This window comes from Notothenia rossii (assembly GCF_949606895.1).
Source record: "Notothenia rossii genome assembly, chromosome: 4".
In the NCBI taxonomy this organism is placed as follows: domain Eukaryota; kingdom Metazoa; phylum Chordata; class Actinopteri; order Perciformes; family Nototheniidae; genus Notothenia; species Notothenia rossii.
The window spans coordinates 43,068,778-43,092,985 of NC_136902.1; the positions used below are offsets into that span (position 1 = coordinate 43,068,778).

Sequence of the window (24,208 nt, forward strand, 5' to 3'; positions counted from 1 at the left end):
ATGTCTAAAGATATGCACTAATGTTAGATGTCTAAATAATTAACAAGAGATTTACCTTTTAAGAGTGACACAGTTGTGTCATCGAATTTATCCATCTCACCATGAAGAAGCACTCTGTAATTTACAGGAAAAGACGGCCACTGTCATTTTAAAGATCAACCCCAAAAAATCACATTAAAAAGGCATCAGACACTAAATTGTAAAATTGCTGTGATTCACTATGAACTAGCTAGGTCGACGTTAGCTAGTCTACCACCACCCTTTGCGTTTTTAACTAGCTGCTAGTTTTTAACAGATACAATTACTGAATACCAAAATAAATCTATGATATTAACGTCGGCTAATTTTGTGTTCCTTACAGACAGTTTATTTATCTGAGAGTAGTTAAGGTTAGCTAGCTTAATTTTTACATATTCCATTAGTGAGGTTAAGGTTAGCTAGCAACACGTGCTTCATAGTTAGCTAGCTAACTTAGCTAATTCAGCTAACAGTTCACCAATCAATTTACTACTACTTAATACCTTGAAAGCACTAATATTTTACATACGCCCATGGACTTTTACTCCTATGTTCAGTTACTAACGTTACCTTAACTGCACTTATTGGTCGCTGTCCCGCCTTTTCTCTCTGGTGGTGAAGGTGAACTGACCAACGTGTCATTCCGCTGCGGACCTTGGCTTGAGGTGCATTCAGGTGATCCTCGTGAAATAGGAAATTCCTAGCTTGGCATCCTAAATTTGGACACGAACAGCCATCCACTTGTAAACACTGAGGACTGAGGAGGATCTCTCGATGTAAATAATATAGTACTGGCATTCGTTATTTACATCTTTTAGTGGATATTGTCATTGATCCAGCTTCTGACAAACACATGGTAAATAAAGTTACTAATTTTGCGACTTTATGAGGGATAACAAACACCACATGGATGCAGCATGCACTTTCCCGGGTTTTCTTCTTTCAGGGCCAATGAGAAGCAGAGTAGGGGCGGGTCTTCGCATAATGAAATAATGCAGCAGGCGCCAAATTCGCACACACCACTGAGAGCTAGTGATGGGAATTCCGGCTCTTCTTGGTGAGCCGGATCATTTGGCTCGGCTCACCAAGAAGAGCCGGTTCTTTCGGCTCCCAAACGGCTCTTCAGTTTACCACATATTATTATACCTTTTAATTAAATGAAATGTAGCCCTGTTTTGACTAATGAATGATGTATATGTGTACACATATCACCTAAATTATTCAATACATCCTTTGAGTAGTAGTAGCAGTAGATCCTGCGTTTTAGCCATGCCTCATTTCGCTCTATTTGCTCTTTCCAGCGCTGTTTGCAGGGGGCTGATTCTGTGAGATACAGCTGACCACGCCCCCCTGCAGGAGAGGGGAGCGTGCTCTGAGATCAGCTGCTGGGCTGTCAGAAGAGGGGGAGAAAAAGAGATCTCCGTCCTCCGTGTTTTATTCTTATAGAAGTAAGAAGAGAAGTAACGGGGCAGAAACCCTCCTTTTTACGCAGCGGTCCAGACATAGACATCAAACCTGCGGCTGCGACACATATTCAGTGTGCAGTTACTTTGGCATTAGGGCAGGGATATCTAGATACTTTCCAAGACATCATGAATTGTGCTACTTTTAAAGCAAGCAACAATGTTTTCAAATCTGTAATAAAAAAGCTCCTCAAAAACACTATCGAAGCAGTTCCTGCCGTTGCTACGTTAGTTCAAACAGTAACAACAGACTATTTTTCTTAGCGGATGCATGTCAATTTAAATAAATACATACAACTATTTTTTAAATAAATATTTTTTTTCTAAATCCATAAAAGCATTTCAATGAATATTGGGAGTCATGTCGTTACTTTGTTGAGAATGTGGCCTTGTAATAAGCGGGATAATGTGCACATTGCACATTGCATAATGTGCCTTCATGCCGATCTAGATCCCACCGCCAAAAAAAAAAAAAAAACAGCTCGTTCGTGGGCGCGAGCCGGCTCCCGTCGTTCACTTAAAAGAGCCGGCTCTTTGAGCCGGCTCGTTCGCGACCGACACATCACTACTGAGAGCAATCGTTATAGTCGCCCACATCTGATGAAGTGTGTCAGCCTGCGAAATATTGAGCTTGTAAAAACTTGGTGAGATTTAATCATGAGTTGGCGTTGTGTTATATGTCTAGTATTCATGGCTTTGTCTTTGAGAATGCTTCTTGGACATATTAGTTCAAGACATGGTAGAAGTCCTAATTTCCATGTCATATGTGGGGTAGATGGCTGTGCAGCAGATTATAGAGTATACAACTCTTTTTTCTACCACCTAAAACGCAAACACATGGCATTTGTGGCCAGTGGTCGCCCACCAAGGCATCCAGCCTTCCCGCATGTTGATTCAGCCAGGCTTGGCAAAGACAATTATGATATTCCGATTTTTCGTGGCTGTATCACCTTGGATGTCATGCGGGTGACACCATCACAGCAGGAAGGCTTGGATGGATGGATGGCGGGATACCCAACAAGAGCCTAATCATACAGGCGCCAAAATTCCAGTAAAGGACACAGAAAATCAAGGCGGGAATCTGGAACCGGTGCAAATTGAGAATCCAGAAAACATGGTGAGATTCATTTACCTTATACAGTACAGTTGTGCTAACAAATTACAGCAATATGTAGCCTAAAATGTACTTGCCCTGTTTCCATGTTTTTATTATGGATGTTGCTTGACTGATATTACTTATAGCTCCTTTTGAAAATGCATAATCTCAACTTTATGTTATGACAGGGCTCGACATTAAGGACTGCCCGATGGCCCGGGGCCATCTAGTATTTAGCTCGGGCAATGAAGCCTCACCTGCTGGTTGCCCGATCGGGCAATCTATTATGCCAGTATCATGCAGCTCGTGGATCCAGTAATGAGTGACCCGACAGTAAAACTAAACATATCTATAACTAGTTTAGGTAGTTTGAGAGGTAATTAAAATAGCTACGAGTGATATTCTAACCTGAAGTGTGTGTTTTGTCCACTCACCGCTGCATGTGATCATGCAGAGCTGCGTGTCGACTCGTCAGCAGCAGCTGATCTCTCTCTCCCGTCAGATTAGACTTCACTCGCGTTTATGTCCATATCGATAAGATCCAGTTAGTTCTAGCTAATGATATGACTACCTGCTAATTAAAAGACACCTAAACAATAAATGTCGCTATGCAACCGGGTGAGGCCACAAAGTATAGCGCAGCATTATGCATTTGTTTACATGCCCACCGGAACCCCGAGGCATTACCAACAGATCAACGCACAATCAACCCAGACAGGACATCTCTTTCTCCACATTACGTGTTAGCAGGGGCGCCGCCAGGGATTTTGGGCCCCATGAAAATATATCACATTGGGCATCACCACCAGGCACAGGCCGCGCCAACCAAGCACAATGCTGTAACCACACCTCGAGAACCCAACCGACTCATTTATGCTTTAAATAACTCAACCTGTACAGGCTTGCATCTATCTTGTAGTCCAATGCTAATTGCACAATATTTACTGACACTGAGCGGTGAAAATATAACACTGTGCCGACTGCAAATTCTACTGCAACATTCTGCTGCAGTATAATTCACTATTTGATATAACACTAACATTCCTGACAATAGACCTCAATAGTCATCTTTTATTGGTGTACATGCCTTTTTAATAACATTTTTGAATGGAACATTCATAAATCTAAATAAATATAACTTAAATATACATGAAAATAAAGTGAACATTAACACCAATATTATCATTTATAAAATGCTATAACAAAAAATAAGCATAAGCAGCAGATTTTTCTATTAAATATACATACCAACTACAAAATAAGCAGGTATTAAAGTGTAAACGGACAACAAAACGGAAATGGAAGTGAAAAGGCCTGATGGTGATGCTAAATCAGAGCCTGTTCTCAGTCTTTTTCTCATCATGCATCTTCTGTGTAGTGATCCAATATCGTTACCATAGCCCTTTAACAGTTATTACGAGCCCTGGCTCAGCCTTACTCACCAAGAGCCCAGCGCCTAGCCTTCTTGCAGGCTAAGTCACTGATCAAGTCCTTGAAGTCCAGCTTTCTAGCCAACTGGCTTTCAATGGGCAGCATGGCAAGACTGCAAAGCATTATGGGGGGACAGGGCTGCGGAGCCTAGAGATAGATCTGTTGGTCCTGGCACCAGGGGAGGGACAACTGCTGCTAAAAATGTACCTGCATTTATTAAATGTCAGCAGAAGGGGAGTGAAATTAAAAACCTCAGCATTTTCTGTGAAGATATTAACAGTACTTAAAGGTGGGGTAGGTCATTTTGGAGAAACCAGCTTGAGTGCGCTAGAATTTGAAAATACACAACGGAAAAAATCTTCCCAAGCCACTTCCTTACAGAGCCCCTCCTCCAACACACACAAACGTGCACATGACCAATGAGGGCACGAGATAAGTTTGTGCACATATTCAAGGCTGACAGGCAGGTCGGCCATCCAGATATTTTAGCCGGGCCGGCTCAAATGATTGGTCGTGCTTTTTACAGCGCCACGGCTTCCAAAGATGACATTTTTTATGGATTTTTTGTCAAAGCGCTTAAGATATTCATTGCTATCGGGATGTTAAGAGCATTCCATGGAATATAATAAAAAGTGTATCTCGAGCCGGTTTCTCAAACTTACCTACCCCACCTTTAATGACAGCAAAACATTACAATTATTATTATTTACTAACAGACTAATTTCCACCACTCATGGACCACACCCACCTATTATTTTGAAAAACTGGGTGACATATTGTCGCCCTTTAGTCCCTCTCTCTTGTCTTTCTCTCCTTTCTTTTCTTTCTTGAAAGCCTGACTTTGTTAGTCGTTGAAACATCGTACACACGGAAGTACTAACATCCCTGCTCCTCACATGCTCTCACTAGTCTCTTTGCTAGAAAGGGCCAGTGCTGCACAGCGTTTGGAGGCAGGACCAAACCATTACATGTAAATAGAGGGGGGTGTTCGATGCTTTGGATAATTAACTTTTGGAAGAAAATAAGTTAAATGAATCATAAGTTTAGTGAGTACATCATCAATATAACGTTATATTAATGTTAATTATTGATGATTGATGAAAGGTTACTTAAACATTTGTTCTTAATGTTCTTTTGGGGCCCCTGTCAGTCACGGGCCCTTAGAATCATCCTAAATGTTCACCCCCTTACGGCGCCCCTGCGTGTTAGACATTAGAATTGACTATTATTGTCTGTCACATACTCTTCTTGTCTGTCACATAAGTGGCGCAACTGAAGCGGTATTGCGCTAAAGGGAAATTATTTTGACCGAAGAGATTTAGATTTGCCGGCTAACGGGAACTCCGACGTCACCATGTTGTGTGCTTCGCGGATGCGCTCGGCTCCTCTCGACTGCTGCTCGGATCTGCTCGGTCAGTAGATAACATTACAAACATTTTTAACAGGGGCCATAATAGTGTAAATAATGTTTGTTTTGACAGTTATAACTGAATGTAATGTTTTCTACTTTTTTACATCTGGGAAGGCATTTTCCTTCATCAGATGGAAAGTGTCTTGACCAACAACTTAAGTATTTCTTATAGCTATGCAGGGCATGCAAGCGAGCAAACAAGAGCAAACAAACAAGTGAAATGAAGAATAAAATTGAAATTGTACAATATAATATTGTGGTGGTTCATCTTATAATTCAGTCTAGAGAATGCACCAGACAGCATCTACAGTAAGACCTGGAAAAATCTAAATGTTCTAGGGGGAGGCCCCCCAAACCCTTCGTGCCATTTCGTCCGCGTGCATTTTTCAGGGCAATCTCTATTGGGCTCAGGGCCATCTGTAAATTAGCTTAGATGGCCCACAGGGCCATCTCCCAAAATCCTTAATGTCATGCACTGTTATGTTCTATTCTATATATCTATGTGCTTTTATTTGTGCTTACATGCTCTTGTAAGTTTTCTTGTAATGCCACCAACCTGCCAGGGACTGCAGAGGAACATTTGATTCTATGGCTATATCTGGCACACTTACATGTGGATGCTCATGTTAATTAATGTGCATTGTCCCTTCTTAAATGAAATAAATATAAACATATGGTATGGCTGAGTCAGATCAGTCTCAATATTAATGAATGTACACAGAAGGATTCACAAATGTATTTAGAGATTTATATATACATGACTCAAATATTTTCCATGCACACTTAAATAGTTATCGTTGTATATATATGTAAAACAAATCCACATATAAAAACAGGGAATTATCTGTTGCCAATCAGATGTCTCCTTCCGTTTCAGCCAATCACCTACGTCTATTCGAGGGTGTAATATACTCTAATGTGATCACATACAAATATGTTTTTGATGAAAATACAAATGCAAATACTTTTAAATACATATATTTGTGGATTTCTATTAAATGTATTTCAAACAAGAAATAGACTATTTGTGTGTGCATCAGGAATACATTTACATACATACATACATCTCTTTTATTATATTGTGTATTTGCACTTATTAACTTTAATACATCCTGTACTTGCAGTTACATTAAAAAAAAACTCTATATTGTCTGGTATAAGTTTTTAAGAAAAATTAAAAATACCGATGTGATGGATAATGCATTTGTCATTCATACATGTAAACCCTTTTTTTTTTTTGTTCTAGGGGAATGTCAACAGTGTTGTTGCAAATGTGCAACAGTACCAAGCCTCCCTTCTAGACAACGTCAGGGACAAGATCAAGAATGCTTTTGACACCCATGTTGGAAGTGAGGAGAATCTCCAAACAGCAGTCCTAGCAGTATTTGATGACTTTAAAGACCCCTTCTGAAAAGCCTCATCTACGCATCTACAGGACAGTAGCATTTGGCATTTGTTTAACCCTGTTGAGCCTGAGGAGGTGGTCATATCACGAACTGCATATAGAACTAAGAAAAACATGTCAAGAGCTCTTACCATTAAAATTAACTCATTTTATTACGTGCCATTATTCAAGAGCTTCGAGGAGTTGTTTTCTGATCCCCGGATATTCACAATGATAAGCTCCATACCTAAGAGGTGTAAAGAGGGTTTTTTATATGATATAATTGATGGTGAACTTCTTAGGGACCACCCACTGTACTCCGTCAGACATTCCGCTTTGCAGATAATTTTATATACTGACGAAATTGAAATATGCAATCCACTTGGAGCACATGCAAGAGAGAACAAACTGTTAATGGTTTATTACACTTTAGGAAATATAGATCCTAAGTATAGAGCAAATATGTCTGCAATTAGATTGCTAGCCATTGCAAAATCAAGTGAGCTGTCTCAGTGTGGTGTGGATGTGATTTTAGATAGAATCAAAAAAGATTTAGATGTGTCGTACCATGGTGTTAAAATCCAAACAGCTGTTGGTGAGAGGATCATGTATGGTGCTGTGGTTTCCCTTTGTGGGGATACATTGGCTCAACATGAGTTTGCAGGTTTTAAAGAGGGTGTTGGTTTTGCTCTTTGTAAATGTAGGCATTGTGAGTGTAATGCAGATGACATGAAAAATAACTTTGATGAGAATTTTTTCAACAAAAGAACAGTAGAGCAACATCTGCGCCAGTGTTCTGATATTGAGAAGGCCAGCACAGATTTTGTGAAGAACAATTTAAAAACAACATATGGGATCAACAGAAAAAGTAGATTGTGTGATTTTCCTGTCTTCAATCTTATTGAGCAATACCCCAACAGATATTATGCATATTATTCTTGAAGGAGTCACCCCTATGGAGATCAAATGTGTGATAAAACATCTCATTCTTAGTGGGCAGATAGAACTGGATGCATTTAATTCAGCTATGGTCTGTTTCCCTTACTCACCTCATGATCTAAGAGACAGACCATGTCCCATCACTGTTTCTACATTGACCTCAAATGATAACAGACTAAAACAATCTTCAGGACAAATGCTTATCCTTTTGAAAATACTGCCATTTTTGCTAAATGACGTCAAAGAGAGTTTGTTTGTGCAGTTCATCATTGAATTGGTAGAGATAACACAGATCTTGTTTGCACCAGTCATATCACTTACAACAGTTGCAAGGCTTAAAGAATTGATAGAGCAGCATTTGAAATCATTTAAACAGCTTTTCCCGGAAAACAACATTATACCAAAACAACATTATTTGCTTCACCTTCCTTCACAAATTATGGCTTTGGGTCCTATGATTAGACACATGTGTATGAGATTTGAATCAAAACATAGGTTTTTTAAACGCTGGGCTTCAAAATTAAATTTTAAGAACATTTGTAAGACATTAGTTCAGCACAATCAGAGGTTTGAATGCTCTCACAATGTGAATGGAAGGCAACACCCGATTTTTGCAAATGAGAAGGAACTGGGCCCAACATCTGAAGTTGTAAACACAGACTATGTACTATCGAAACTGAGAGACTACATTGGTACTCGTGACGTGCAAATTGTTGTGTCACTCAAGTGGCTTATCCTTAACGGAAACAAGTATACGAGTCATAAGTCATTGATAATCAGTGGTTTTAATGACCAGCATCTACCAGTATTTGGGCTAATCAAAAATATCTGGCTGGTTAACACTTATTTATACTGCTTTGAATATCAGCCCTATGTCACTTTAGGCTTCAGCAAAGATTTGCTTGCATATGAAGTAGACATCCCTGATCTTGCACTAGCCACAGAGGTAGTTGATGCTGAGAAGCTAGTTGATTTTACAGCTTATTATGCAGTTACTTTTAAAGACCACCAATATGTTCCAATTAAGTACAACCTCCATGATGTTATGGAATTGAGCTGTTAAGCTGGTAATAAATGAAGGTCTCTTGGTGTGTGTGAAAGCACTGACAGTCACCCCTACAATCTCGAGTCAAAGATATATTGTGATATTTATTTTTGTTATCCATATCGCTCAGCCATACTTGGTGTGTTAAGCTGTTCATGTTTAAATGTGTAATGTGGCATGGATTGTTTGAAAACGTTTGGTGTGATATATGAAAAGCACCACAACCTCAGAAATTAAGATATATTGTTCTTTGTCCAGTATTGCTTATGCCATAGATAATAAGAGACTGTCATGCATATCATCAGTTATTGTGGTCCATATCCTTTTGGAGAGTGTGTTATGATGATTATTTTATGATTATCATCAAAAGAGATGTTAAGCATCACTATTCTTGTTTGAATTGTGTCTTTTACTGTCTTTATACCAGCTGGGAAAATAACTTATGTTAACCACAGAGCTGATGCTTGAAATTCGATTTTTTTTGTCTTGCCATACTAGTGCTTAAAATAAGGCTTTATAGCCTTGAAGTGGATGTTTTATAGACAGATCCCTTGTATCTAGTTAAACATAACTAAAATAAAGACAAAGTTGCTTATCAAAACTAGGCAAGTAACATTTACTTGAATTAAGTCGAAATATCTTCCTTAGAAAGCACTAGATAAGCTATTTAAATTCAAATCAAGACAAACTAGATTTAGAATCTAAATATAAGATTATTACACTTGGTTAGATTTGCAGTTTTTGCAGTATAGTTTCTCTGCATCGTTTTGAGGCAAGATATGCCTAATTTTTGCAATGTTACATAGATGGAAGTAGGCGGTCCTTGAAATTGATTTTATGTGGGTGTTAAAGGATAAATCCTGAACAAATATAACACCAAGATTCCTTACAGTCTCGCTGGAGGCCAAATGAATACCATCCATAGTTAGTATATCTTTAGATAATTTGTTTCGTAGATTCTTCGGGCCAAGTACAATAACTTCAGTTTTGGTCGTGTTTAACATAAAAAATGTTAAGGTCATCCACGTTTTTAAGTCCTTGAGGCAGTCTTGAATTTTATTTAGATGATTAATTTCATCAGGCTTGATTGATAAATATAGTTGAGTATCATCCGCATAACAATGAAAGTTTACAGAATGATTCCTTATAATATTGCCTAACGGAAGCATATATAATGTGAACAAAATAGGTCCGAGCACTGAGCCCTGTGACACTCCATGGCTAACTTTGGTTTGCTTGGAAGATTAATCGTTGACACGTACAAACTGAGAGCGTTCAGATAGATAGGACCTAAACCAGCCTAAAGCAGTTCCCTGTATGCCAACTAAGTGCTCTAGTCTTTGCAATAGGATGTCATGGTCGATAGTATCAAATGCAGCACTGAGATCGAGCAAAACAAAAATAGAGACAAGTCCCTTGTCTGAGGCTATTAGAATGTCATTTGTGACTTTAACCAGAGCTGTCTCTTTTGTTCTAAAGCCAGACTGAAAATCTTCAAATAAATCATAGTTTTTTAAGTAATCACACAACTGTTTTGCGACTGCTTTCTCAAGAATTTGTGAGAGGAACGGAAGATTAGAAATAGGTCTATAGTTGGCTAAAACCTCTGGATCGAGGTTGTGCTTTTTAAGAAGCGGTTTTATCACTGCTACTTTGAATGATTGTGGAACATAGCCTGATAATAAAGACATATTCATAATATTTAATAAAGAAGTGCTAATTAATGGAAAAACTTATTTTAATAGCTTAGTTGGAATCGGGTCTAAGATACACGTTGATGGTTTAGAAGAGAGAATCATTGAATTTAATTGTTCAAGGTTTATGGCTGAAAAGCATTCTAGTTTACTATCTAGTGTAATATTAGAACTTACGTTTACGGGAGCTGTTGATAATACTATACTGGTCAAAGGCAAGAGGTCATTAATTTTGTTTCTAAGAGTAACAATTTTATCGTTAAAAAAGCACATAAAATCATTACTACTGAGTGCTATGGGAATAGAAGGCTCAATCGAGCTATGGCTCTCTGTCAGCCTGGCTACAGTGCTGAAAATAAATCTTGCATTATTCTTATTCTCATCTATTAATGAAGAGTAGTAGGCTGCTCTCGCTTTACGCAGTGCTTTCTTATATTCATTGAGAGTAATATGCCAAATTAAATGAGATTCTTCAAGTTTAGTGGAATGCCATATCCTTTCAAGTTGTCTCGACTTTTGCTTTATTTTGCGGGTTTCGGCATTATGCCATGGAGCTAATCTATGTTGTTTTATTTTCTTCTTTTTCAAAGGAGCAACAGAGTCTAATTTTATTCGCAGCGCATCTGTAGCACTATCAACAACATGATCAATTTGGGGTGGTGTACATTTTGTATGAGTTTCCTCCCTTAAATGCAGACATGCTATCAAGTTAAGTATTGGTGGAATCTCTTCCTTAAATTTGGCTATAGCACTAACAGATAGGTTTCTGCTGCAGGAGCTTTTGACTAATGCTTTGTAGTCTAGTAACAGTACTTCAAAAGTTACAAAGAAATGGTCGGATAAAGCAGGATTATGCGGTTCGACTAATAGATGCTCAATTTCAATACCATAAGTCAGAACAAGGTAGAGAGTGTGATTATAGCAGGGGGTTGGTTTATTTACACTCTGACAGAAACCAACATAATCTAATATAGAGTTAAATGCAACAGTAAGGCTATTTTTATCATCGTTAACATGAATATTAAAGTCACCTACAATAATTACTTTATCTGTTTTAAGTACCAAAGCTGATAAAAACTCAGAAAATTCTGATAAGAATTCTGAATAAGAACCTGGTGCACGGTACACTGTAACAAATAAGATTGGCTGCAAAGTTTTCCAGGTCGGATGCGTAAGACTAAAAACGAGGCTTTCAAAGGAGGTATAATTTAATTTTTGTTTAGTATTTATAAGTAAACTTGAGTCAAAGATTGCTGCAACTCCACCTCCTCGGCTCGTGCCTCGGGCAATATGAGTATTGATATGGTTGGGTGGAGTGGCCTCATTTATGCTGACATATTCTTCATGTCTCAACCAAGTTTCAGTGAGACAGCATATATCAATATTATAATCTGATATTAAATCATTTACCAATATTGCTTTAGATGCTAGAGATCTTATGTTTAAGAGACCACATTTAATTTTCCTGTTTTGTTGCACTGTAGTAGTTGTTACATTTACTTTTATTAGGTTATTATGTATGACACCTCTATTAGGTTTTACCTTAAATTGTCCTTGGGCAGACACACACACCGTTAATATTGGGTATTTTATTGGGTTCGGGATTCCTATGGATGACTGCCTAGGAAAGAGCGCAGAGAAGCGTGTAAGACTGCGACTCTGCCTCCTGGTCTCAACTCCAGTTTGTCATGGATTAAGTCCACAAAGCCCTGAAATGTTTGCCAAAATGAGATTTGCACCTTGCAAAGTAGGATGAATGCCGTCTCTCTTAATCAGACCAGGTTTTCCCCAGAAGGCTATCCAATTATTTACGAAGTGTTTGCTTAGCAAGTTAGACGAGAAAAGAAGCTGAGGCACGGTGCGAACCCATCAGTGGCGGTTCTAGAACATTTTACATGGGGTGGAAAAGGCAAGAGGTCATGCCAGGGTGGCATAGGAGGGCGGACAGTATGTGTTATTTTATACTGTATATAACCTATTTCTTGTTAATTCATGCCCTAACACAAGTGTTCTTAATGCACAAGAGAAACAAGGTGTTCAGACAAACAATCGGGTGCCCTTTGAGTCCCCCAAGCTTACTTAAATAATTTTAAATGAAAGGAAACTACAAAATGTATTTCAAAGCAATTAATTAATGGAACAGGTTGTTTTGCATGTAAAACTACATTTATATATATATATTTTGTTTTTAAAAATTGGTTGTCTTAGTAGTAGACAGACATATTTGCATGTCCTCACGAAGCATTATTACATATTAATTTAATAGTAAACAAATCAAAATGGCCACTTATCCCAAAATATGCTTGTCAACTTTAACTGATCAAAAATAAATTCAGAAAAAATACTTGAATTATCTATGAAATTGCAATATTGACACACGTCTCTCAGTTTGTTTCAACCCCGTCACACCATACCATTTACCCTCCTATTAAAAATAATGGTGTCAGTGTCTTCTTTTACCTATATTTCAGTGTCTGTATTGTCAGATTAAGATTGACAAGCTCAATATTTCAACTCTGTTATATGAATTAATAATAGTAGATAATTGTTTATTACAAAATAAACAATAGTTTTGCAAAATATTACTGTTTTTTAATGTCCTTAAAGAGCATCTTGCAGGGGTTTTTTTTTTCTACATTTATGCTTAAACTTGCTTGAAAATTACAATTAAAAAAGTGAGTGTAGGATTTGATATGTTTTACGAGACATAAGGGCAGGAATTCAGAGGGAAAGGAGCAATTTTGAGCTCTGCTCTTAAAAACGGCTTTTTTTTAAGGTCATACGTCAAACGCGTCATATTACATCACGCAGGGGAAACATCTCCGCTCTCTGACCGCGGGTAAAATTAATAGTTGCGTTGAGTTGGGCGGTTGTGTTTTAGTGAGCTGGTATTTTTTGGTAGTTTTACATTGTATTTCACCATTTGTAATCATGGTGCAGTATTGTGTTTGTGCAGGTTGCACAAATACCAGCCTGTCAGGACATCGAGTCCAAAGTAAAATGGACCGGAGCTAGCGGTCGTTCCTGGGTGCGTTGTGCATCCACCTCCCTGCAGCACATACTCTCCACAGCTTTATCAGGAAACCGTATTACTTCTCTCTCCCCGCCCTTCGCTGCTCTCTCTCTCTCCCCTCCGGTACATGGCACCGTAAGACATAGTGTGGAGTTCCATTAGGTAACGCTGTGGTGGCTGTACTGCTCCAGCCGTCTCCTTTGTGTTTGTTTGTTTCCCCCTGTCTGTGTTGTTTGTGTGTGCGTGGTGGCTGTCACTCCTGGCTCCCGGCTCAACCTCCACTCACCTGCTGTAATCAGCTGTGCACTCTCCCCGACTACACACCTGCTTTCCATCAAGCCATTTACAACGGCATATCAACTGAGGCTCCACAACCTTTCTCCGCCAGATCGTCAAGTATCAGCCGTATCTCGCGTCTCTCCTCCGGTACACAGCACCGTAGTGTGGAGTTGCATTAGGTAACGCGAGATACGGCTGATACTTGCGCATTAGTTTCTGTTATGGATCAGTATCAACAGTCCTGCCAGTAACGTTACTATATTATCAATGCTACGTTAGTTATAGCCTGATATATGATAGCTAACTTCACAATGTTGTGATGTGACGTTAGCTAACATTCTGTAGCTAACGCCGGTCACTCACCAAGATAGCTGCCCAGTTCTCCGCTGGTTCTCCTCACACCACAGCTCAATTTCTCTCCGATGGCCGTTATTTATTCTAATCCTTGGTTGCTCCTGGTCTCTTGGACGCCTAGCAGGCTCATAATTATAAGGTTGTGGTCCGTCATATGCATTCGAATATTCATGTTCAACTTCTGTGTCGAAACTAGCATTGGGATCCATGTTTATTAATACGTTACACCGGCCGATCTCCCCCTTGTGTCCCCCGTGTTACGTCACACGCGGGAGGTCACGTGCCGAGGCTTTTTTATGCGGAAGTGAAAATGTCTTACAAAAACGACGCCAGATGTCACTGCAGTGTATATTTCTGTATATTTTTTTGAAAATCTAGTGTATTCATCATTTTCCTACACATTTATTCACAGGTGTCTTTAACCTGGAAGTTGCTCTTTAACTTCCATGTGGTGGCATATCTTAGCTAAACAAGGTCTCATGGCTACTTTTTGTCAAAAACTTCAACCCTGTCACATTTTTTCAAGGAAATTCCAAGTAATGATTTATATTTTGTGCCTGAGGTGGGAACATGTAAGTCAGGCCTATTCAACTAGCGGCCCATGGGCCGAATCAGGCCCTTCAGAACTTTTTTCTGGCCCACAAGAGGTTGCCTGTAAATCGAAATGGCATATGTGTAATAGCATAAATAAAACTAATGTCTGATCACAGTAAATCCGACGATGCGGCGAAAACGCTGGTTTTTCCATTAATTTGAATTATTTTGAATCCGTTATTTTGCCTGCCGCGTTCTGTTCATTAAAAAAAAAAAACCATTGTCATTGGCTCAGTCAAAGTCACGTTACACATTAGGTTCGCAGGCCAGCGAGTAACAGCGAGTAACAGCTTCAAGATGTCTCTCTCCAAGCCCAAGAAACGTAAAGTTGATTCGGAAAATCGCCAATTCCAGAATGAATGGATTGACAAATATCTATTTACTTGGCCAGCCGCAACAAGTAATTAACCGGTGTGTTTATTGTGCAACGAAAGTATATCCGTGATGAAAGAATACAACGTAAAGCGACACTACAATTCAAATCACGGCTCGTTTTCTGCCAGTTTTCCCGTGGGCTCAGAGGAACGGAGAAGGAAAGTACAGGGACTGCTAGCATCATTTGAACGGAGTCAAGTGGCTTTTAGTCGCTTTTGCACGGAACAAGAGAGAGCTACGATAGCATCCCTGCGAGTAGCCTGGACACTAGCCAGACAGAAGATGCCCTTTACCGACGCGGAGACCGTTAAAGAATGCATGCTTGCTGTCATCGATGAAGTGGTTATTGACCAAAAAGTTAAAGACAGCGTCACTTCAGCCATTAAAAAAGTACCTCTCTCAGACACAACAACACTTCGCAGAGTGGAACTACTTGCAAAGGATGTGTCGGGGAAGCTTTTGGAAAACCTTCGAAAAGCAGAGTTTATATCAATCGCTGTGGACGAATCAACTGACTGTACTGACATGGCCCAGCTGTGCATCTATGTGAGGTTTTTTGATGGAGTTCGCTTTAGGGAAGAACTTCTGGGGCTTATTCCGTTGGAGGGACACACTACAGGTGAGGTTATCTTTCAAAAGATAGTCTCGTTTTTTAACGAACGTCAACTGGATTTAAAAAAAGTGTGCCTGTTGGTCACTGATGGCGCTCCAGCTATGATCGGCAGAGTGCAGGGGCTGGTGGCACGTCTATCTGCCATAGCCCCACACATGCAGTATTTACACTGTATTATTCATCAATCTGTGTTGTGTGCAAAGCTCAGTGGTGATTTGAAAAACACCATGGACACTGTCATGAACATTGTGAATTTCATTCGCCTCCAGCCTACAACACCGCCTGTTCCGTCAGCTGCTTGCTGACACGTTTGCTGAACACACGGACTTACTCGTCCATAACGATGTCCGATGGCTCAGCAAAGGAAAGGTCCTGGATCGTTTCTGTGAACTCCGCCAGGAGATTGTGTCTTTCCTTCGCACGAGTAAGCACAAACGAGCTACAAACCTCTTGGAGCGCATGTTAGACGAACAGTTTATGGCAGATGTTTACTTTCTGTGTGACATTTTTGGACACTTGAACACTTTGAATTGCGAACTGCAGGGGCACGAAAAGTCTATCGCTGATTTGGTTGAAAGACTTTGTGCCTTCAAGACAAAGCTAACGATCTTCAAAACAGACCTAATGACAACGAAACTGCTGCACTTCCCAAAACTCTGTGCATTTATGACCACATCACCTGGAGTAAACATAACGCCAGTCATGACAGACTTCATGACAAAATTGACTGATAACTTTACTGACAGATTCCAAGGCTTCAGCATTCCAATTGAGGTATTGCAGTTTGCCCGTGACCCGTTTTCCATCAAACCTGATGCAGACTTCTGTGTAAAAGTAAAAGAGGTCATATCTTGCATTGATGAGAGCCTCTTTCAGATGGAGCTGGTTGATGTGCAGTCTTCCTTTGCTTTATAACAGCTCCTGCAGTATGCGGGTGTAGTGGACTTTTGGTCTAACCATGTTAGCCAGTATCAGTACCCCACAATGAGGAAGGTGGCCTTGCTTATACTGATAATGTTTGGATCTACCTATACTTGTGAGTCTAGCTTTTCTCATATGAATGCCATCAAAACAAGGGCACGTTGCTCCATGACCAATGAAAAGTTGCATGAGTGTCTCAGGATTTCTCTTATGAGCCAAACTATGCTGAAATAGCTAAATCAAGGCAGTGTAATTTATCTCACTGACTCAAACCGGCTAAACATGACAGAAGTCTGATACATGGTATGTATGCAGATCTGTTTTTATGTTCATTCATTTTATGGTCATTCAAATAGCCTACTTACTGTTTCGAAAATTCAAAAAATGTTTCCAAGATATGAATGTTATTGTGAGTCTGATGGCTATTGTTTTACTATGTTCTATTTGCATTTAGTATTAGATTTTATGGACTTGTGTTGTCTTCAATGCACCTTATGTATGCTTGGAAGTGTTGAGGATATTATACACAGGGCTACTTGCTGTTAATGTGATGAATACTGTTTTATTATATTCATCTCGTTTTGTACATTAGTGGACATGGAACTGTTAGGGGAAAAAACCTCATGTCTCCTTAGTTTTAAAGATGCAACATTTTTGCACTTTTGTGTCAAGCCTTGTAACCCGAAGCTTTCCTACTTTTTTATGGACTGGTTGCTTTCTGTAATGATTTATGTTGATACAATTAAAGTAAAAAAAAAGGGATGCACTTGACTAGTTCATTTAATGTATTAGTATCTATTAACACTATGTAAGCATGAGTTATTTATAGTGATTCCTTGACAAAGTATTGTGTGGCCCACAAACCCCCTGTGATTTTCCTATTTGGCCCACCTGCTAATGAAGTTGAATAGCCCTGATGTAAGTAGTCCACTACCAGATGTTATGATCAAACATTTTGGTTTCATTTTTCAAAGATGTAAAGACCCAAAAGGCACCCGATTCAGAGAATACTTAGAATTCTGCTTACTGTAAGTAGGCCTACAGTAAAAGTACTTAGTTATAATTAAGTAAACAAATGACATCACTCATCTCTTAAGAGAGCTAAAGGTGAGATGTGCAGCAACACATTTCAATACATATTTGTCAATACTAAGAGCCGCTAGATTGTGCTGCTGGAATGGAATATGTAAGCAAGGAGAGAATAAGAACATACCATGTGGTCCAGCTGGAGTCTCATCTGCCTCCTGATCCCTGCCTCTGTCCCTCTTACTGACACTTCATCTTTGTTCCTCATACATTTCTTCTTTTTCACTAATGTCTTCATCTCCTCCTGCTCTGACCCTCCTGGTCTCTTCTTCTCTCTTTTCCTTTTCCTCTTTCTGTTCGTCCTGATCACTTCTCAGATATGTCTTTGTGTTGTTGTTGAATCACTCCAGCTACTCAGGCCTGCACGAGTCTACTGTGAAAAGCACTGGTACAAAATGCTTGTATAACTTTACACGTTAGGGCCATGTAGCTAAGTAGCATATAATAAATATAACATAAGAAAGTATTTATCAAGCGCACACAGGCAGCTGTGTTTAGATCCAGTTTGACGGTAAAGGATGTATGGTGTAATTTAGCTGGCCTCATTGCTGTGATGTGTAATTTACGTGGATTTAATAGTACGGCATAGTGTAGCAAATAAAGTGATCGATCTCCCAGCTAGCGCTGCCTGCGTAGTATTTTGTAACGTAACGTCCCAAACAGCGACCGTCTGTTAAAAGCTATCGATTCAAACGGCAGCGTTTTATTAATATTTTGTTTCAAGCTCTCGTCTTTAGTAAAAACAAAACTAGTGGAAGGGGAAATGCTCCCAGGGGAAGCTGATCCACCTTCAGGTGCTGGGACAGCTCGTTCCCTCTCTGCAGCTGTGTGAGCCGCGGTCTGTGTGAACGCCGCTCCGCAGTTTAATGCAGGGCCGTAGCTACGTTTTTAACGGGCTTAAAATGATATTTAAAATTATTCACTTTTAATTAATGTACTGCTTGTTTCGTTGCTTGAGAAGCTTGTGGAAATAGTGTCGGTTTGTTTCTACAAGTACAGTTTTAGGGAAACAAAAGTTAGGGGGGCAGCTGGGGGGGCAAGGCTCTACAGTGGGGAGGGCAGCTGCCCCCCCCTTTCCCCCCTGTAGATCCGCCCCTGGCACCCATTGACACCAACAACCCACTGCTCTAGAAGGGACACCCATGAATGGCATGGTTTTGAGTGTGTCGGTATCCAACACTCAACATGTTAGCAGCTAACCTTATTGTACAGTTGCAAGAAAAAGTATGTGAACCCTTTGGAACTACCTTAAGCTAAAACTACACAAACAATTATGTTTTTATGTTTTTATTGAACACACCATGTAAACATTCACAGTGCAGGGTGGAAAAAGTATGTGAACCCTTGGATTTAATAACTGGTTGACCCTCCTTTGGCAGCAATAACCTCAACCAAACATTTCCTATATTTGCATATCAGACCTGCACAACGGTCAGGAGGAATTTCTGACCATTCCTCTTTACAAAACTGTTTCAGTTCAGCAATATTCTTGGGATGTCTGTATTGAATCGCTCTCTTGAGGTCATGCCACAGCATCTCAATTGGGTTGAGGTCAGGACTCTGACTGGGCCACTCCAGAAGGCGTATTTTCTTCTGTTGAAGCCATTCTGTTGTTGATTTACTTCTGTGCTTTGGGTCGTTGTCCTGTTGCATCACTCATCTTTTGTTGAGCTTCAATTGGTGGACAGATGGCCTTAAGTTCTCCTGCAAAATGTCTTGATAAACTTGAGAATTCATTTTTCTGTCGATGATGGCAATCTGTCCAGGCCCTGAGGCAGCAAAGCAGCCCCAAACCATGATGCTCCCTCCACCATACTTCACAGTTGGGATGAGGTTTTGATGTTGGTGTGCTGTGCCTTTTTTTCTCAACACATAGCGTTGTGTGTTCCTTTCAAACAACTCAACTTTGGTTTCATCTGTCCACAGAATATTTTGCCAGTAGTGCTGTGGAACATCCAGGTGCTCTTTTGCAAACTTAAAACGTGCAGCAATGTTTTTTCTGGACAGCAGTGGCTTCCTCCATTTTATGACCAACTTATGCAGAAATCCAGGTAATACCAAAGGGTTCACTTTTTCTTGCAACTGTAAGTGTGTGTGACAGTGAGAGTGCAGCACCAGGCCTTCAGCCCCCAGAACTAATCTTACTTGTCCATTTCAACCTCAGTCTCCCACTCCAGCAGCGGCACTCCTCTCAGCTGGATGTGGATGTCATAGATGCCTTTGTTGAAAAAATCTCCCGTCCACTTGGCAACCTGGTGGTCAACACAAAAGCATGAAGCACGTGAACCCAACAAGAATGACATGACTATTATTCACAACTCTCACTCCTCAAGACCAACATGGAAACATTGACTCCTTGTGAAAAAACAGCATAATTGTTGCTGTACCATTAGAGTAATCATGATGGGCAGCCCATATGTGATTTCATTGGTGGATTCAATGAGGATGACGGTCAGACTAATGGTCATCCTGACCACGCCTCCCAGGAAGGCAGCAGCTCCAATCAGAGCAAAGGTCCCCGGGTAGATGTCCATTCCCAGCTTCCTAACAGAGGACAAACCAGAGGGGACAGAGTGAGGATTGTGTGGTGAGTGTAAAGACGTGAGTCTCCATCAGGAAGCAGCATGGCTTCATCCTCAGACAATGGGCCCCACCACCTCTCCTACAGAGAGGCAACACACACAGGGATTCAGCCTCTGCTTTGTGTCTTTCTGTTGTCATTACGTTGGTAGGCTACTTCAGGAATCCATACATTTTAGCAGGCTGTGAGGAACTCTGGCTCTATGTTTAGTCTTTTTTCTACCATTGTTCCAAAGTACCTTTGAACCTTCACCTTAATAAGTATCTTTACATTCTCTCCTTATTCACTTTTGTCTGCATTTTTCATGTCTTTGTGTGAGTCACATGGTTAGCTTAGCTTAGCATAAAGACCTAGGGCGTCGCCTGGACCTAAAAACATTCGGGGCTTAGCCCACAATGGCGGCGGCCTCGACGCTACAGTGGAATTTTCTACTGCAAACTCCCCACACGCACACACACACAGTACACCCGCGACTGTTACAATTAAGGCTCGATAATCTCACGGCATATAGGCAGGGGCAAAGTGCTATTTTTTATTAGTGGGCCATTAGCCCAGGCCAGGCGACGCCACTGATAAAGACTTCAAGCAAGGCAAACAACTAGCTTAGCAAGGTCCAAAGTTAAAATATTGGATGTATTCATTGTTTGACAATCTTGCCTTCAAAGGCTTCACTTCATAAAAAAAAAGACATTTTGGCAGATAAACTCCATCAGTGGCATATTCCCAGAGCAACATAATCCTTCATCAGGAGGCTCTGGGCCTGTTCAGACCATCTCTAGGCCATGGTCTAAGATCATGGAGACAGTGCATTTAGGGCATGTCCAAGTCTCGCTTTTGTGCTAATTCTTAATAATATAAACTGTATTTCTTTCTGATGCAACCTGTGGAGGGCACAGGCTGAAAGAAGAGTGGAAATAACAGCCTGCAGAGGAGCTGTGATAAGCGGGTTAAAGAGGAGGCGCTGTGGACATGTTGCACATATAGTAGGGATGTGCATCTCCATCACTGAGGCCGATGCGATGCGCATCTCGATACGTTGCCAACGATACGATACATTAACGATACCTTTGAAACACAAGGCGATGCGATATGATTCACCCCTGTTGCGATACAGTTCGATACGATTTGATTAAACATTATGCGATTCGGGGCGATAAGGTGCGATTCAACACGATGCAAAAATAATGATACTTCAATATGGTACGACACAGGATTTTGTTCTATTCCTTATATCCAAATCATAAATTAACCAAAAAGTGCTTTACATATTTGGTTCTCTCTACTAGTACTGTGCATCCCATTATGCAATGCCCATACAACTGCCAGCCTGATGTGCTTAACACTCATCCATCGGCTAACTCACCAGTAAGCAGAAAGCAGTGGTTTCTATATGAACAATAAAGAATACAAATAACCTTTCACAAACAGCTCTATCATAACTGCTTACATTAAGGAAGACATTTAAACTATTATTGGCAGTCACAGGCTGCTGTGAACTAAACACCACTCTCTCTGACAGAACACCTCACTGAGAGATGGCAAACAGTCCAAAACAGCACTTTTGGACTCATCATGAGACATTTTGATAGAAACACTTGGGTGGGGAAGCCTCTGAGTGTGTGACAGTTCTGCAGCGCGTGTCTGGCTGTGTGAGGGCTCTAACCTCCGGTGAACAGAGGTTCAGTTTAATCTCTCCTTTAGCTCATACTCTGGCCTCCTGAGGGGAACATCTGTCTCTTAAGCTGCTAAATGTTCTACCTATCATAGGTAGAACATTTAGCAGTAAATGATCTCACTATCAACCGGTGCCATAGGCTATGGCACCGGTTGATAGTGAGATCATTTACTGTCAGATCAGATTCTGACCCCTTTTTGATGTGACATTTCATAGTTATAGAGAAAGGGGGACAGCCACACATTTGTCATTAGAAAATCATGAGAAAATGCTTCTTACACTTTGAGGATGTTGGCAACCAGACGTCCAAAAGCGGCCCCACAGAGCAGTGAGGGGACAAAGAGGCCGCTGGGCACAGACACACCGTAGGTCCAGCAGGCCAACAGGAAGTATAGCAGGAAGAACACTGACAGCGTCACCGGGCTAAAGGTTCCTGATGGGACAACAGGGGCAGAGTTAATATAGAGACCTCCTGAAACATGGCAGCATAAGTCTGTGAAAAGATCAAAAATGTTGCATATCACAAGCATTTATTACATCCATTATTTTGTACATTTAACAGGTGTGTGTGTGTGTATGTGTGTATTTGTGGAGGGGGCGGGGGGCTTATCCCACCATCCTGGTGGAAGAGCTGGTGGATAGCAGCCTCCTGAGGGTTGAAGAACAGCATGGCCATGTCGTTATAGGTCTTGTTGGTGCAGAAGAACTGACGAATGGTTGAGTTGATGTCCTCACTGCCAGACAGCTGAAACACAACTCACAGCTTAACATGAGATCAAGTCCTAACAGGAAGTAATTGAACCAGACTATCCTAAGGCTGTATCAGAGTGTCTTCTTACTTAATATTCTTTACAAATGAATAGATGGATAACCAAGGAAACATCAGGATTTTTGTGTTGACTAAAACTAGCACTTTGGCTGATGTTAGAGCTGCTGCTTTGTGTTTTCCGCATGTGTGATAGCTCAGAGGACGCGTGGAACAGTTGTGAAAGCCCACAGTCACATACACAAACCTCCAGACAAGACTTAAGACTTGGTAATTACAATTAACATAACATCATATCGTATTAAGCATTTTTCATGGAGGACCTCAATTTAATGCTTTTAAGACCTTTGAACACATGCAGATATTCAGAGTTAGCCTCTGCCTTTTCACAATTTGTGACACATGAACGCTGTACTGAAGATATCAAAGTGGACTTATGGAACAGTACGAACTGTAGGAATACGTCCCTGACTGCTGTGTTAAAGGGGCCGTATTTTGCTTTTTAGAGTGTTCCCTTTCCTGTATTGTGTTATATAGGTTTTTGTGCATGTCAGGTCTGCAAAGGATACAATCCTGAACATCAGCAGGAGAGGACTCTTTAAAGTAGAGACACTACATACTGATATACACCTGAACATCAGCAGGAGAGGACTCTTTAAAGTAGAGACACTACATACTGATATACACCTGAACATCAGCAGGAGAGGACTCTTTAAAGTAGAGACACTACACACTGATATACACCTGAACATCAGCAGGAGAGGACTCTTTAAAGTAGAGACACTACATACTGATATACACCTGAACATCAACAGGAGAGGACTCTTTAAAGAAGAGACATTACATACTTATGTACACCTGAACATCAGCAGGAGAGGACTCTTTAAAGTAGAGACACTACATTCTGATATACACCTGAACATCAGCAGGAGAGGACTCTTTAAAGTAGAGACACTACATACTTATATACACTTGAACATCAGCAGGAGAGGACTCTTTAAAGTAGAGACACTACATTCTGATATACACCTGAACAGGAGCATAGTAGGGCCCCTTTAAGACATATTTGTTACATTGTGAAGCCGCCCCTTATTATTTAAAAGTTGAGTGAGTTACTGTACATGAGTGCTCAGTAAGGATGCAGGAAAGAGTCACTCACTGTGGTGTTGTGGGTTGTGGGGGAGTACAGGTCACGACATTCGCCTAACAGCATCGAAGCAGCAAATATCACTACTGTTGTCACCATGGCAACCAGTAGACTCTCTAAAACTCTAAAAGAAATAAGTGTCACATTTTAAGACCTTTGCAGTCAAAAGCAGAATATACCTTAAGGACAGTAAAGATGGGTGCTGATTGTATGAAGATGCCCTGTAGCAATCACCTGATGAACTTGGCCTTTGGGTGGATGTTCCTGATGCGATACTTGGCCAGGCTTTTGTTCATGCAGTTGAAGAGCGCCCCCAGCAAGCC

General features: G+C 40.5%; 2 protein-coding genes across 6 annotated transcripts in view; both read right to left on the minus strand.

Moving 5' to 3' along the window:
* The window catches only part of LOC307035161 (uncharacterized protein), a 29,184-nt gene extending 15,316 nt beyond the window's left edge, over nt 1–13,868 (minus strand). For 2 of the 5 annotated variants that reach the window (XM_079674215.1, XM_079674218.1), the window contains exon 1: nt 56–13,868. In XM_079674215.1, coding sequence (XP_079530341.1) covers nt 56–95 — 40 coding nt within the window. In that variant the 5' untranslated portion in view covers nt 96–13,868. The remainder of the gene's footprint in view (nt 1–55) is intronic. The other 3 variants (XM_079674216.1, XR_013807033.1, XM_079674217.1) reach the window with 3 other exon arrangements.
* clcn6 (chloride channel 6) overlaps nt 1–24,208 on the minus strand; it is a 91,210-nt gene that overhangs the window by 51,761 nt on the left and 15,241 nt on the right. The window contains exons 8-13 of the mRNA XM_079677987.1: nt 24,120–24,205; nt 23,898–24,009; nt 22,588–22,717; nt 22,252–22,405; nt 20,104–20,260; nt 19,862–19,968 (exon numbers count right to left, since the gene is read on the minus strand). Coding sequence (XP_079534113.1) covers nt 19,862–19,968; nt 20,104–20,260; nt 22,252–22,405; nt 22,588–22,717; nt 23,898–24,009; nt 24,120–24,205 — 746 coding nt within the window. The remainder of the gene's footprint in view (nt 1–19,861; nt 19,969–20,103; nt 20,261–22,251; nt 22,406–22,587; nt 22,718–23,897; nt 24,010–24,119; nt 24,206–24,208) is intronic.